General features: G+C 45.4%; 2 protein-coding genes and 1 long non-coding RNA gene across 5 annotated transcripts; all 3 read left to right on the top strand.

The window, feature by feature from the left end:
- The first annotated feature begins 1,294 nt into the window (after positions 1-1,294).
- On the top strand, positions 1,295-5,367 carry LOC141023242 (uncharacterized). Of its 3 annotated transcripts, none has more exons than XR_012183885.1 (7): positions 1,295-1,939; positions 2,021-2,105; positions 3,779-3,924; positions 4,070-4,515; positions 4,609-4,844; positions 5,006-5,110; positions 5,200-5,367. XR_012183885.1 is itself a non-coding variant. In XM_073499601.1 (4 exons), the coding sequence occupies exons 1-3, from the start codon at positions 1,922-1,924 to the stop codon at positions 4,251-4,253; spliced, it is 348 nt and encodes a 115-aa protein (XP_073355702.1). In that variant the 5' UTR covers positions 1,700-1,921; the 3' UTR covers positions 4,254-4,515; positions 4,609-4,681. The 3 variants fall into 3 exon arrangements, 1 of the variants encoding a protein (XP_073355702.1); XR_012183886.1 differs by having other exon boundaries at positions 1,330-1,939; positions 4,126-4,515; XM_073499601.1 differs by lacking the exons at positions 2,021-2,105; positions 5,006-5,110; positions 5,200-5,367 and having other exon boundaries at positions 1,700-1,939; positions 4,609-4,681.
- Positions 5,368-5,416: 49 nt separating this feature from the next.
- On the top strand, positions 5,417-6,370 carry LOC141022241 (uncharacterized). The gene is made up of 2 exons (XM_073498560.1): positions 5,417-5,487; positions 5,614-6,370. Exons 1-2 carry the CDS (start codon positions 5,417-5,419, stop codon positions 6,368-6,370), a joined length of 828 nt encoding a protein of 275 aa, XP_073354661.1.
- Positions 6,371-8,654: 2,284 nt separating this feature from the next.
- LOC123493923 (uncharacterized) lies at positions 8,655-11,829 on the top strand. Its single transcript, XR_006663362.2, has 2 exons — positions 8,655-10,359; positions 10,758-11,829. It is a non-coding gene; the product is annotated as an uncharacterized lncRNA (long non-coding RNA).
- Positions 11,830-14,686: the final 2,857 nt, after the last annotated feature.

Genomic DNA, 14,686 nt, shown 5'->3' with positions numbered 1-14,686 from the left:
TGCTTTTGCCTATGAAACTAAAGTTATCTGCTATTATCGAGCAAGAACATTATGTGCATATAAATATTTAACCGTGCGCCTAGTTCATCTGAAGGATGTCCGGATGATTTAATCTTGCTGTTTTATTTCTCTCATGTCTAGCTCGGTAGATGTTTCTCTGAACTTTATTTCCTGTTCTGAATGTAAATGCAGTGATGTTGTGTTTTGTCAAAAAAAGGAAAGGGAATGAATCTGAGTGTGCAGTAGTAATCTTGAAAAGAATACAATCATACCTGTAAACTTCCTTCGAACCTAATGAAATCTAACACACACACACACACACGTCATAGATATTGCTTGTTTACAGAATAGTAATCATTTAGGATGAACAGTACACCCTTTAATGAACTATATATGCAGGATAATGTACATGTAGGAATGGTTAAGCTGAAGGATTTTGCGCCCAAACTGCAGTAAATATGTTCAATAGCCCTACAACTAATCAGCTCACCATAAATAGCACCATGTTTGCTAAGACCATCATAAAGTTAATTCCAGCATGATCATTTCAGATTATAACATAGGTTAATTCTTGATGATCTTGATGATTTAGAAACAAATAGGCTAACTAAATTTTACATATAACCCTGGGCTTTGTATCTTGTGTCTGCGGCATGTGCAGATACTTCTAAATCTATAGTAGAGGGAAAAAAGCGCCATAGTCTATAGAAGGCTCAGAAGTCTTTTCGAAATCAGGTCTGGCTTTGCAACTAATTTTGTTGCAAAGGAGTTTGAAGACCTTGATCGCAGCTCTGCAAGGGAGTTTTGTGGAAGTGGTCTATTGCAAATTTCTATCTATTATGTCTCGCAATGATATACAATATCAATCTGCATGATCCATCCTTTATTAAGAAAAAAAAACAGGTATTAGGTGAACATATATAGGTTGTAAAGAGGATAAATTAGTGTAGTATCACACGCATACACTCTTGGCTTTCTTGCATTTGACACCTTTGAACGTCTCCCTAACACCACAACACAACAGGATGAAAGTCTCCAATGTTGATGACACAATGTCGATGTGTAGTTACTATTTAGTGTAGCAGGTCCATGTTGTATATAGACATGGTTTTTTCACTTCGAATATGATCAATGGCTGGTAGGGGAGGGCGAAGAACAAAGATATTACTGCACGCGTGCTGTAGCTGCTAGGATCCATCGTTCATTTTAATCCAATGGCTCAATCGCTGTGTGACAAGCCTCGCACCGGCCACTCATAAAAAAAAGACCCACATGCCACACTGTTCCCCTCTCTGTCTTGTCTCCTTCCTCTAGAGAGGACTGGTCACTGTTTTTCCCCACCGCAAGCGCTGCTCCGGCCAAATCCGGTCAGCTTGTACTGCTCCGGCGATGCCCTCTCTTCGTAGGCTCACCTCTTTGCGCTGCTTCTTATCCATCCGCGTGCCCCCATGGCTTCTACCGGCTGCTGCAATGAATGGTCGGGGGATGAAGGTGCCGCGCGAATCCACCTGAGACGCTGCTGCCGCACAACGGCGAGCTCAACGAGCCCGACGACGACGGCAAGCTGGAGGCTCATACCGGCGGGCTCGATAAGGAATACGAGGACGGCGATTCCCAGAGTAGCCCGAGCGACCTGGAAGCGGAGGAGGGTAGCAGCCATAGGAGGGGTCGTCTACGCCATAGGAGGGTAGCAGCCAGAGGACGGCGATTCTCATATGCCTGGGCCGCCGGCCCGCCGCGCTGCGACGCCCTCCACGATGGGCGCCCCAAGATTCTTCGACCGCAGGAGGCGTCTGACGGCAGCGGCGTGTCTCCGGCCAAATCCGGTCAAATCCACTGGGAAAACAGTGGCAGCGGCGCGGCAGCTGGACCTCGCAGCACTCCTGCCCGGCCAAGCGACAAGCCCCAATAGCAGAACCCAATGGTCGTCGCGCAGCAGGTGAATTTCTTGCTGCTAGCCTGTTACTTAGAACCGATTTCTTCCTTTCTTCATTGTTTGTTCGTCTTGTACGTACTGCAGCTTTTCTTGATGTTAGAAGAGTGAAAGCAGAGCAAGGGAGAGCATGTGATTGTTTGATAATCCGTTAATTCTTCACGGCCATATGGTTAGTCAGTAACCAGTAGTGGTACATGCATGTGTACTGAGTTTAATTTCAGTTACTTTGTGGTCACTTGTGTCTCTGTCAAACTATTCAGATCACTAGCTGGAGTAGTGCTCATGCTGATGATCAACTAGTCGTACTAGGCTACTAGCAGTCCATGTTATATCTGATTGCACACCTGTATGGAGATAAAAAAAAACATACTTCATAAACCAAGAGATGAGCACTCAACAGATCAGTGTTGCAGCTATCTGAAATTAAACTGATTGTGCATGTCTCCATAAACCAAGGGTTAACTGAAATTAAACTGATTGGAAATGACGAGCAATCAACTGTCAACAGATTGCGCCTTATGTGTGCTGATTCAGTTATTCCTTCTGCGTCATCTATCGATCTAACAAGACAGCACAACACACATGCATCAACCTATTGTCATATCCCATGATAGTTTTGTAAGTCCCAAAGATCACTGGCTTCACTCTGAAATTAAAGGGAGACATAACTGATTACACAAGAAATCATATTGCTTAACACTGAATTCAAGGAATTTTAGACATGATAAGTGGAATACCGTCAATAAACGAGCATAGTACCCATACTCTTGCAACCCATTTGCACTTGTTCCAGCCATTTGCTCTATAGGTGATTGGTATTGTGCTAGTGGAATGTCATTCTCTCTTCTCTATGAAAAGAAAACCGAGCAAATGTTAGTCTTTTTAGCAAGTACTCTGGTTAGATAGGTGGAAGAGATTTACCGGATGAGTTTGATTTTTTGGTACAACTTTATTTGTCTCCTTCTTCTTTTTATTGGGGTGCTGGTTGTCAAGCCATGATTTCTTTCATCTCGAATTCTTCTTCGGAATTTCTTTTTTCTTTAGGCAAGCGGCCTGTAGACAATCCTCTGGTTCTTTAGATATATCTTCAGTTGTGCATGTAGTAGTAGGAGCTTTTTCTTCAACTTGCTTCCTAAGAATCCTCAAAGCATCATCTACTAGTTTGATGCACTCTTTTGATGCAACTGCTTGGGAAGCTATGCCATGGAGATCGTGCATGAAAAACTTCAACTGTTGCCTATCTTCCGATCTAGGGTCTTCCAAAACAATGTTTCCATGACTGTTTTGAATAGTTCCACTTCGTGCTTCTCGAGTCCATCGCTTCAAAATATAGTGGCCTGGAAGATATTTAATATTCATCACATCAAGGGCTTTCAAAGCATGACTACACAATATACCAACTCTTTCAAATTGCCCACAATTGCATAGAACCTTTTGCATTCTTCTTCATATGAAAATTCTGGGTCAAGAGTTGCAATCACAACAGTATAAACATTGTGTTGTACCGATGGCTTGATGTATGCTGAGATGGATCTTTCATATTCATTCTGAAAATCTTCAAATATGCATGGTGTGTAAACTTTGCTCGCTTGTATTACCATAGGAGTCCTCATTCTGACTCTAGGTAATTTTTTTCTAGACTCATATTCCTCATTTACCTCATTATCTCTTTTTCCTTGCACAACCCTCTCTACGTGCTTGAAAAACCGAAGGATGTCAAGAGCAGACTTTAGATGGTCTTTCAAGTCACTGTTCAAGCTCTCACTTAATTGTGTGCTTCTCATGCCTATAGTGTAAGCATTCCTCATGTAACATCTTGCCCATTTCTCTTTTACTTTGTAGATGCTGTCCAACCAAGTTTGTGTTTCCACATTGCTTCTTATGGAATTGAAAGCGTCTTCAAAGGCTTCCTCTTCCTCATACTTGTACATGCAAGGCACTGAAATCAGCAAGTACATTTGGTCCATCCTCGTCTTTTTTCTTATGAGGTAAGTGCCTGATGGCATTTTGCATTATGTGAAAAGTGCACAACCCATGCCATGCTTCGGTAAATACTGCCTGAATTGCATTACCCATTGCTACATCTTGATCAATAAAGATTGTCCTTGGTTGTTTTTTGTTATGCACTGATAGGAACATGTTGAACAACCATTTGAATGATTCAAATGTCTCATCATATAAAAGTGCAGCACCAAAAATGACCATTTCTCTGAAATGGTTGAAGCCAACAATCTTCATCGCCTACGGATCAGCTTGCCTTGGTTTCGCTCTGAACATGGAGGATGATCAGAAGAAAGATAGGGCAAAAGGGAGTTGATCTGGGCCAGGGTTCGGCTCCTTATCTTGCCTTGGTTGCGCTCTGAACACGAAGGACGATCAGAAGAAAGATAGGGCAAAAGGGAGTTGATCTGCGCCAGGGTTCGGCTCCTTAGCTTGCCTTGGTTGCGCTCTGAACATGGAGGACGATCAGAAGAAAGATAGGGCAAAAGGAGGAACGAGGAAGATGAGCGGGACAAATGCAAAGAGGTCGCTGTTTGGTGCCAAGGCGATTATCAGGGTGTGTTTTGTTTGGCGCCAATGTGAGTATCTTTGTGGTTCTGTTTGGCGGCAATCCTGCAGCCGTAGGAGATTTTGTACCACATAATTAGCTGTTTGTTTTCATTTATTAACAGAATCAAGTGGGGGTGCTGAGAGTCGTCAGATTTAAATGGACGGCTAATGTGAGTTGGTACAGTACCCGTGCAGTAATAACGTGACTGCAGAGGAGCCGAACCCTAGTCATAGTGGGAGTAACTTAGATAGTAACATAATACATCCCAAGATAAATTTGCTTATGTGGCATGGAGTTAATGAGGAGAGAGATGATTGTGGTAACATAATATGTTACTATAACATAACACACCCCAAGGTAAAATGAGTCTATATCTCAATTAATGAAGGCTTGCATGTTATCATTCATATGTTATTATCCATTATGAAGGTAGTAACATAGACTAATAACATATACATGTTACTAGTCTAAGTTACTTCCCACTATGACCAGCCTTAGACGAAGCCCTCGCTGTGCAGGGGACGGCGTAGCGAGCGGCAGCAAGGCGTGCCATCTGACAGACGACGAAATGGCGGCTGAAGGACGACGAAAGAAGTGAGGCCGTTGGAACTTCATTAATACAGGTCCAGAAAATCTATTGACCCAATTTTTTTTCAGGCAACTTACTAATAGCCGATCCTAATATTTATCTTCGCATTTATTTGCTAGACAGCAACAACTATCTTTTTTCCCTCTTTAATACGCCATCAACCTCAACCTCTGGCTACTCGATGGTGTGCATCGAGGCAGAGATAGTGTTGGCATGGAGCTGCGCGCGACGACAGCGGCGAGTATGGACCAAGTCTAAGACGGAGGCGAGAGTGGAGGTTTTAGGTCGTGGTGAAGAGAGTAAGGTTTGGGGTGGGACACCGGGGCCGGAGAAGAAACTCATGTCTCCGGTTAGAGGGTGGCAGGAGGAGGCGGCGGCAGTAATTAAGATAGTGTGTCGTGATTCAGTCAGGTGAGGCTACGCAGCCGGCCGTGGATCTTGGAAGACAACCGACTGAGCAGGATAGGAGGAAGAGGATGAGAAAAGAGAAAATCAATGGTAATTTTAAAATAAGACAGGACAGGTGTTCGCGGACAGGTGGCTCCCTGGATGTGCGCTGTGCTTCCAGTTTGAGGCTCTCTTCTCCCACTCGACGCGGCCTAACGCCACCGTCGCGGGTGTCCTTCGGGACGACATCTCGCTCCAGCCGCGGCTGTCCGCTGTGGCCGCTTCGGAGCTGGAGGCGGTCCAGGCGGTGCTCCGTTCCGTCCATCTCTACCCTAGGGCGGATCGCCGGATCATGCCCTGGGGCCCGGAGACGCGGTTCTCCTCGCGTGCAGTGTACCGGGTGCTCTCTCTGCACGGCTGCACCGACCTCACCTCCTCCGAGATTTGGGCCTCCCGCATCCCCTCGAAGATCAAGGTGTTCGCGCGTCTTCTCACCGGCGGTCGCCTTAGCACGCGGGTGAACCTCCACGCCAAAAGCTGCTCCCCCACCCCGTCATGCGAGTCTTGTGGCGCTGATGAGACCATTGACTACCTCTTCATCACCTGTACACGCGCAGCCGAGGTCTGGGGGCGGCTCAGCGTGGGCTCTCTACGTTGTGTTGGCGAGGCTCTCTCCTCTGCACCCCCTGAGTCTGTCTCTCGCTCGTGTTGGAGAGACGGGCTGTTTGTTCTCCTCTGGCAGGTTTGGAAGGCACGGAACGGCGTGGTTTTCAACCGCCAACAGTGTGATGCGAGTGCAGTTCTTCAGAAGGCGTCCGATGACCTCCTTATCTGGAGTAGGCGCTTCCATGACCATGAGCTCCACCAGCTGATGGTCGTTCGCACCTTGCTCCTTGCTTGTGCTTAGCATAGACGAGTCTCTCCTCTCCCTCCGCCCTTGTTGTCTTCTTTTATCTTGTTGCTTATATCATTTCGATGAAAACACTGTACGACTTCCGAGTCCTTCGAGTAATATAACAAACGGTGGGGTTTTCCCCCGTCATTCTAAAAAAAAAAAAATTTAGAATAAGAAAAATAAAAGAGGTCATGTGGCTATTGACACTAAGTGTCAACTTTGAGTCTGGGCCTAGAAATTTGACTTGGTATATTGAGGAGATAGAAATCCTTACTCAAATCTTTGCATATGGGCCGAAATTGGGAGCATATGGACCATAGGTTTTGTGCGTATCAAGTGGAGCACGACCCCTAAGAAAAGCAAGTAGGTCACCATGAAGAAGAAAAATAAATAATGGATCATGGCTAACAGCTCAAACTAAACCAAAACCTGCCACTCTAACAACTCTTCAAGACTACCGTAAAAAATACTCCCTCTGTGAATAAATATGAGAGCGTTTAGATCACTACTACTCTAGTGATCTAAACGTTTTTATATTATTTTACATAGGGAGTAACTCTTTAAGACGACCGTGCCTTAACGAAAGGGGATCCATGTAGCTTTAAAGGAGGGAGAAAAATGCTCTGACATGTGATGAATAAGTAAATTAGATATGCAATATTATGTGCGGGCCATGCATACAGGTGAATTCTGATAGGTCGTCCATTAAGTTCATATATCATCTGGAAAATAATCAAGCACTACAGAGTATGGGCTTCTCCGTGATTTGGGAAGGAAATGACAATTCCATGTGAATGATTGGTTGGGCTTGAGGCTCAAATCTATGTTGTATGGCGTCAAGAATAGCCGACACGGGCTGGATACCTAATTGACTGAGAGGTTCCATGGTGAAAGCCTGAAAGGATAGTGTACGTAGAAAGCCGCATCTTCTTGTAGATAACTGAATATCTCCCATAAACACGTCTCTGAATGTCTCTGCCTAGCAGGGTTCATGGTAAATCTGCAGCAGAGGGTTGTATTTTAGTTTTTGAATCAGAGAAACACATGGAAGCTGTACGCTTGACTAACCAAATACTCCGTAGTTGACATGAAGGAGTATCTTTGTAAAAAAAATTGATAGATAGTGTGGAACTGTGGATCAACAACTAAGATTACAAAGATAGCTTCACTTGGCTTTGGCAGTCTGGTCCGACCATGTCGCTAGTGGCTGTTGGCTGCTGCTTGTGACCTGGTTCAGGAGGCTTGGTCGTCGGAAGCAGGAGGAAATATCAATTATCTCCTTCATTATGCAGTCGTATGGAAACAACCAGCATTCGGAGGGCAACATCGTCGCCCTCTGAATCGCCTTAGATTTCTAACCTTGCTGAAAAGTTAGAAGAGCTCGGCTTGGATAACTTTCTTGATGGCCTAGCAGCGACATTGTGGCGACTGATTGTTCAAACAAAATTTTTTGATTGTTCAAAAAAAATATTAATAAGATTGTTCAAAAAAAACATTGTGGCGACTGCCCCAGCTGCCCACAACACTGCTTGTGGACCCTGTTGCAAGGGGCGTGCATCCATTTCCAGGGCATGGTGAGCGGAAACTTCTTATCCGTGCACCGTTCCATCACGTACTCCGTACAAGAGTCCAATTTCTTCTGGTCCCGTTGGCACTGGTCAACACTAGCCCCACCATCATCGGCTGCGTACCCTGCCGCCGCGTATTGTGCAAAGGCGGTGCTTAATACCAGAGAGCAAGGACAACTAGGAGGAAGAAGGCCATCATGTTGTCAATACTGTTTTGGTGGTGGTGATTGGTGAAGATGTATATATGAGATAAGACCCCTCTTTTTTATAGATGAGGCGACACAATTTCCTTGTGCCATTAATTGTCTATTGCTTTGTCTAGTGCCTACATATTTAGTTGGGGTACTAAATCAAAGTAACTTGATCTGCAAATGCACACAAGTGTTCAAGTTGTTGGCACAGATGGTGTTATCGTCATTCTCTTTTTCTCAAGATAAACCATAAGTAATGTTGTAGCAATGCTTAAGACCTTATTTTTCTGTGGAACTGAACATGCACATGATAAGTAATGCATAAGAGTGTTGCCCCCTTCTAACCAGCCATGCTTTTGATTTGTCACGCATTTAGAATCACGTGGTACTAAAACATATTGATGTTGTTTCATGTATTGTAACATGAGGAGAGATGTGTGGCGCGTCCTCTCTCACTTTGGTTTTGTATCATATTCATACCAAGAAAACCATATGGTGTGAAGCTTCTTGCTCCGTTCTTTTGTGAAATAAGACTAGTAGGACTCCACAAGATGAATCCAGATGTTCCTATCTTGTACCGAGTTTGTTAGAGATTGTGTTGTACACGCTAGTGATTCACTAGATGATGTATTCTTCTAGCCAGACATGCTTTTGCTTTGTCATATATTTGGAATCATGTGGTACTTAAATAGATCGATGGTGCTTCATGTACTCTACACCATGAGGGAGATGTGTGGCGTGTCTTATCTTGCTTTTAGTTTCCTATCATACCAAGAAAATCATACGTCATGAAGCTAGTAGTACTTGGCTGAACCAAATCGAAGCGGGTACCTGAACTATTTATGGCTGAGTAGTATAAACCGAATGAGCTAGTTTTTATTTATTTTTTTTAGAAAAGGAGGATGACCCCCGGCCTCTGCATCTGGGAGATGCATACGGCCATTTTATCGATTATTCTCGAGGACCTTACAAAGTAGTACAACAATATGCCTGAATCCGCCATCTTGGCAACATCTGCCGCTACTCCAATCCATATAATGAAGGGGTGCAAGCTGGGCCAAATACCCAGACCTCTCACCTAAGCCTAACATCTAAAGCCGGAGGCCCCGACCAAGCCACGTACCGGGTCCGGGGCACAAACCGGTCTGACGCACTCACATGTGTCGTCGCCGCCATCTTCCACTAGTCCATCTTCAGAGCAGATTGAGGTGCCAACCTTGGTAGGTGTCTCCGCCATCGACGTCACCATGACGCCAAACGACGATCTCCACCTACGTGAGTCCATCTCCAAGCAACGGACGCAGATCCATGCTAGGATAGGGCCGCAGCACCGCCGTCGCCCACCACCCACAAGCGCCACCCAGCCCCAAGGTTCCCAAAGCGGCGCCTTCAAGAAGGGAACGGCGCCGTGAGCGCCGTCGCCGACCAATAAAGTTAGGGCTTTCGCCCGGGAGACCTAGGGGAAGGGGAAGTGAGGGGATCAGTCCATACCGATGCCTCCAAGGAGGGGAACGACGCCCTCAGGCGTCGCCGTCGACGTGGCCGGCCATGGCCGACCAGGGATTTCTCCCGAACTAGATCCCCGCCACCACCAGCGCCTCCTGTACAGAACCGGCGACCCAAGGAAGCGCGGCCCGACGAGGTTGGCCTGCACGCCAAACAGGGGAGGAGGGGAGACGCCAGATCGCGCGCACCGGCCACCGCAAAAACCGCCGCCGGCCGCCAACGACCACCGGATCCCGCCGCCCGTGCGGCCGGGACGCCAGATCCACCGCCCGCACGGCTGCTTGCCGGCCGTGCCTTGCCAATGAAGCCGCCGCTCTAGATCCGGGGTTCCCCACGCAGAGGCAGGGCAACCGAGGCCCCGCCGCCACCATCCTTGGCGCCCCGGGCTTGCCCGGCGGCTGCCTCAGGCGGCGGCGAGGAAGAGAAGAGGAGGAGGGGCGGCTAGGGAGAACCAAATCGGCTAGCACTGTATATAGGCTAGTTACTAGTGATTGAGTGGATTCAGAGCGCCTTCCCCGAGCAAGAATCATCTGGTCCTTCTTGCATCGCGCATGCCGCATATCCACCCCTGTCTGAACTTCCTTGTACAACATGAACTATGAAGGCGATGCTTGCTGTGAGAGCAAGGAGCGAGATCTACATGAAGCAGCTAGACTGTTTTCATTTTGTCAATGGTGTCCTGTTGGTGGTGAAGATGCATAGAGATTAGATGAGGCCTCTCTGTACTTACGATGAGGTGACACGATTTCTTCTATCTTATGTGTTGATTTGCTGAGTGCATGCTAATTTAGTTAGATGCCGAAAAAAGTTAGTTTAAAAGCACATAAAGATTTGCAGATAGACCATAAGTAATGTCGTACCAAAGTTTCGAACGCTTTTGCGGAACTAATTTTGTAGTGTTTCGTGAGTTGTTAAAGATGGATCTAGACCAAATTATTAGATATTTATCCTAAAAAGATACAATTGGTGTATTTTTTTATTGGAGACTGTGTCTTACAAACTAGCAGTACATGATAAGGAATGCACTAAGATTCCATGTAGAAAATTTAGTGAATCAAGATGACATCTTATCTGAGCCATGGTTTAGTTTTTTCATGTATTTATAATCATTTGGTTCATGCCTGGTTGTTCCAGATTTTTTTTTTCCGCAGAAAAGAGGTTGATACAATTGTTCAAACAAATTACAAAGGAGATCCCTACGGCGAATACTTTGAACCCAGATGGTGGGGTTGTACATCTGCTCTCATAACCAAGTGAGCAAGTTTCACTTCCATAGATTTAAACATTTGGTGAAACTAGATTTGTACTATTGAGCAAGTTGTTGGATGGACGAATAAGGTTATAGTGCAGAAGATACATGGAGTGGTTGTGCATACAAATTTGTGGGTTCGATTAACATGTCAATGACTACTATAGATTTCTTTTAGCTATCTGGTAGACTAAAAAAAGAGAGAATAATCATGTTAGATACAAAATATAGTTGTCTTGTATGAATCATTTAATCTTCTTCTCCTTCTTGTGAAGTATCGAACAAGTTGTATATTTTTATTATTGTTAAAGAAGCACACACATGCACACAAACCACCACCAACAAACTCAATACACAGGTATCTCGAACACAGATCAATATACAAGGGTGATTTTATTCATAGATCATCACTCAGCACTCTTATTTGCCACTTGCTATGATATGTGACATTTTATTGGCACGAATAGAGGCTATATCATCACCAGTAATAGCCACTAGGGAACTTGCAGTCGGCGCCCATGTTGCACTTTGAGGGGAGGCTCTGGGCCCTCTGAAGTTGTTTGAATACCTCACCTCGCCAAATGCCCAAGAAGCCACCGAGCCTGCCTTGGATCACTCGCCGGATAGAATCACAGCGACATTGTGGTGCTATCTGGCTCAGCTGCTTGCAGCACTTCTCCCGAACCTCATGCTCACAGCCGCCCTTCCACCATTTTGTGGGCCAGGTGACTGGAAAATCCTTCATTGTGAAACATCGCTCCATCACGTAATCCTTGCAAGAGCTTAGCTTCGGCCGCTCCTGCGGACATTGTTGAGAACCACCTCCTCCGCCAACTTCATTGTACCAGCCGCCAACTTCTGAGTATTGCGCGAAGGTTGTGCTCGCTACAAGAGCAAGGAGAGCTAGGAGGAATAAGGTCTTCATGTTTTCAATGTTGTTTTGGTGGTGGTGGAGATGAATAGATGGGTTGAGGCTCCCCTTTATTTATTGCTTAGTGACATGGTTTTTGCCTACCATTGTGTGTTGCTTTGGCTAATGCTCACAAATTAAGTTGGTATACTAAATAAAGTTACTTTGCGAGCCAACAGAAATGGTGCAAGTTGTTGAGACAGGTGACGTTTCGTGTACTAAGTGTTCCCTTTTCTCAAGATAGACCACAACTAGTTTTGTACCAATGCTCACGCTTTAAGCTTTTGTGAACTGGCCTTGTAGTGTGTGGAAATTGTTGAAGAAGGATCCAAACCAATTTGTTAGAGAATGTGTTTAACAAGGTATTAGTACATGAAAAGCAATGCCTCTAGATGTCGTCCTCTTCTAGCCGTGGTTTTCTGTTTTGTATTTAGAATCATGTGATGTTGAGATAGATAATCTTTACTCCCTCCGTTTGGGTTTATCAGGACAGAGAGAGAAAACTCTAATACCAAGACATAATTAATTTGGTCGAAAATGAGTGATGCACCTTTTTATTTCTCATTAGTTTCGTTGGAAAATTGGTGTTGTGTGGTATCTCGAAAACTGACTCCTTACATGTTGCTACTTAGTTCGATGGAATAACTGGGGTGAAATGAAAATAGGCCACACACGCCCAGATGCAAAGGCCTCCTATGGGAGGATGATGTACCAGCCGACTTAATAAAGCACACCCAGATAACTTCCAGATACAACCCGGTGTTCGCTCTCTCACAGGGTGACAAGGAGAGGATCGCCAGGTGGGTTATGCTATGTGTTGATACTTATCTGCTATTCTCTTCTACTACTGCAAGACGGAGGTTACTGGAAGCGTAGTCTTTGATAGGACTAGCTTCTCCCCCTCTTATTCTGGCATTCTGCAGTTTAGTCCACAGATATTACCCCATTCATTTGATACCAATGCATATGTAGTTTAGATCTGATGTAAGTCTTGCGAGTACTTCGAATGAGTACTCACGGTTGCTTTGCTACCCATTTCCCCCTTCTCTCTACTTTCCGGATGTTGCGATAAGATGTTGGAGCCTAGGAGTCAGATGCCACCGCTGACGACTACTAAATCCCCGACGGATGCTCCTACTACGTGGAGGCTGTCGACGACCAGGAGTAGTTAGGAGGCTCCCAGGCAGGAGGCCTTGCCTTTTTGATCTTTATCCCTGTTTGTGCTAGCCATCTTATGACAACTTGTTTAACTTATGCCTGTACTCAGATATTGTTGCTTCCGCTGACTATTGTGCTTTCGAGCTTATGTATTCGAGCCCTCGAGGCCCCTGGCTTGTAATATAAAGCTTGTATGACTTTAATTTGTGTCTAGAGTTGTGTTGTGATATCTTCCCATGAGTCCCTGATCTTGGTCGTACGCATTTGCGTGTATGATTTGTGTATGGTCAAATCAGGGGAGTCACAAGTTGGTATCAGAGCCGACTGCCAGTAGGAATCCCCCTTTCCAACTCCTTGGCCGAAGTTGAGTCTAGTCATTGAATAACTTTTTGCTAACATGGTTGTGTGGCTTACGGGTCCATGTAGCCATTTGGGTGGTATTAGGATCTTTTATTCCTCGTCTATACTCTGGGGTTCTGATATCTCTTATATTCGGTTTAAATAATTTTGCTAAAAATCTAACTTTAGGTTCTCGAAAATACTTTCTCCCGGAGAGCCCATTCAGTCCAGATGATCGCCTGCTACACCAGAAGATTTCGAAGATACTCTCCGATGCTCTCTCGAGACTCTGTGCCCGTCGCTTTTGCAATCCCCTACCACTGATATATCCCTATGGATAAATACATACACCTGTCGTTCTTACTTTCATTCCCAGCTGCTCTTGTTATTACAAGGTGCATCAAATTATTCTCCAACTTTTTAAGAATCCCTTGTGCCACTGCCTTATAGATATTTGTTGCATGAATACGCCTACGAATAATTCCTCACACGTATTAAGGATTTGTTCATTCCTAGTTGTTCATCTGATTCACAAAATTCTCCGGAACACTATTTGATTTTCTCAAAATCCTCAGCAACCTATTGCTACTGTTCCTTGCCCTTCACATGGGTGTAGAGCCCCGGGTTGGGGAAGGCCATCCCTTCCAGTTTGTCGGCGAGGTAGAAGCACATGCGACTAGAGATTTGGACGCATGGCCTAGTGTTTGTACAAGTTCTGCAGGGCAGTGGTGGAAGTGTTTGGACCAGAATACTTGCGGTCACCCAATGCTGAAGACACTGCTCGGATCCTAGCACAGAAGCAAGAGGATTTCCTGGGATGCTTGGAAGCATCGAATGCATGGATTGGGCATGGAAAAACTGTCCATTTGCCTGGCAGGGAATGTAGAAAGGCGCGAAAGGAGCTTGCGGTGTGGTACTTGAGGCAATACAAAGGACCTCTAGATTTGGCACTCCTTCTTGGTATGCCAGGAACTTACAATGACATCAACGTCCTGCAGTGCTCGAATGTCTTTGCCAAGCTTGTTAAAGTCATGCTCCTCCGGTGAACTTCAAGGTCAATGGGCGCCACTATAACAAGGGATACTACCTAGCAGATGGCATCTATCCAAGATGGTCAACATTTGTGAAGACTATCTCAAACCCTGTGCCAGGAGGCAAGAAATCCTGCTTTGTTAAGTGTCAGGAGGCTTGCAGGAAGTATGTCAAGCGTGCATTTGGTGTGCTCCAATCTCGATTTGCTGTTGTCTAGTACCCCGCTCTGGCCTGGTCGAAATCTCAGATGTGGGATGTGATGAATTGATGTGTCATCTTGCACAACATGATCATTGAGAGCGAGCAGGACGAGCCAGTGTTTGACACTGAACCATATTGCAGGTGTTGATTACCAGGTACCGGTAGCATGGGCTG

The sequence above is a fragment of the Aegilops tauschii genome, chromosome 5, assembly GCF_002575655.3.
Source record: "Aegilops tauschii subsp. strangulata cultivar AL8/78 chromosome 5, Aet v6.0, whole genome shotgun sequence".
In the NCBI taxonomy this organism is placed as follows: domain Eukaryota; kingdom Viridiplantae; phylum Streptophyta; class Magnoliopsida; order Poales; family Poaceae; genus Aegilops; species Aegilops tauschii.
Note: the sequence above shows the minus strand (reverse complement) of the source record. Positions and strands in the feature narration are given on the sequence as shown.

Excerpts from the sequence above, each read along its gene's own strand:
- LOC141023242 (XM_073499601.1), top strand. Across the intron at positions 3,925-4,069 it reads CTCGTCTTTTTTCTTATGAG|GAACATGTTGAACAACCATT; the intron begins GTAAGTGCCTGA and ends ATGCACTGATAG.
- LOC141022241 (XM_073498560.1), top strand. The coding sequence starts at position 5,417 with ATGTCTCCGGTTAGAGGGTGGCAGGAGGAGGCGGCGGCAGTAATTAAG. Across the intron at positions 5,488-5,613 it reads GTGTGTCGTGATTCAGTCAG|GTGGCTCCCTGGATGTGCGC; the intron begins GTGAGGCTACGC and ends GTTCGCGGACAG.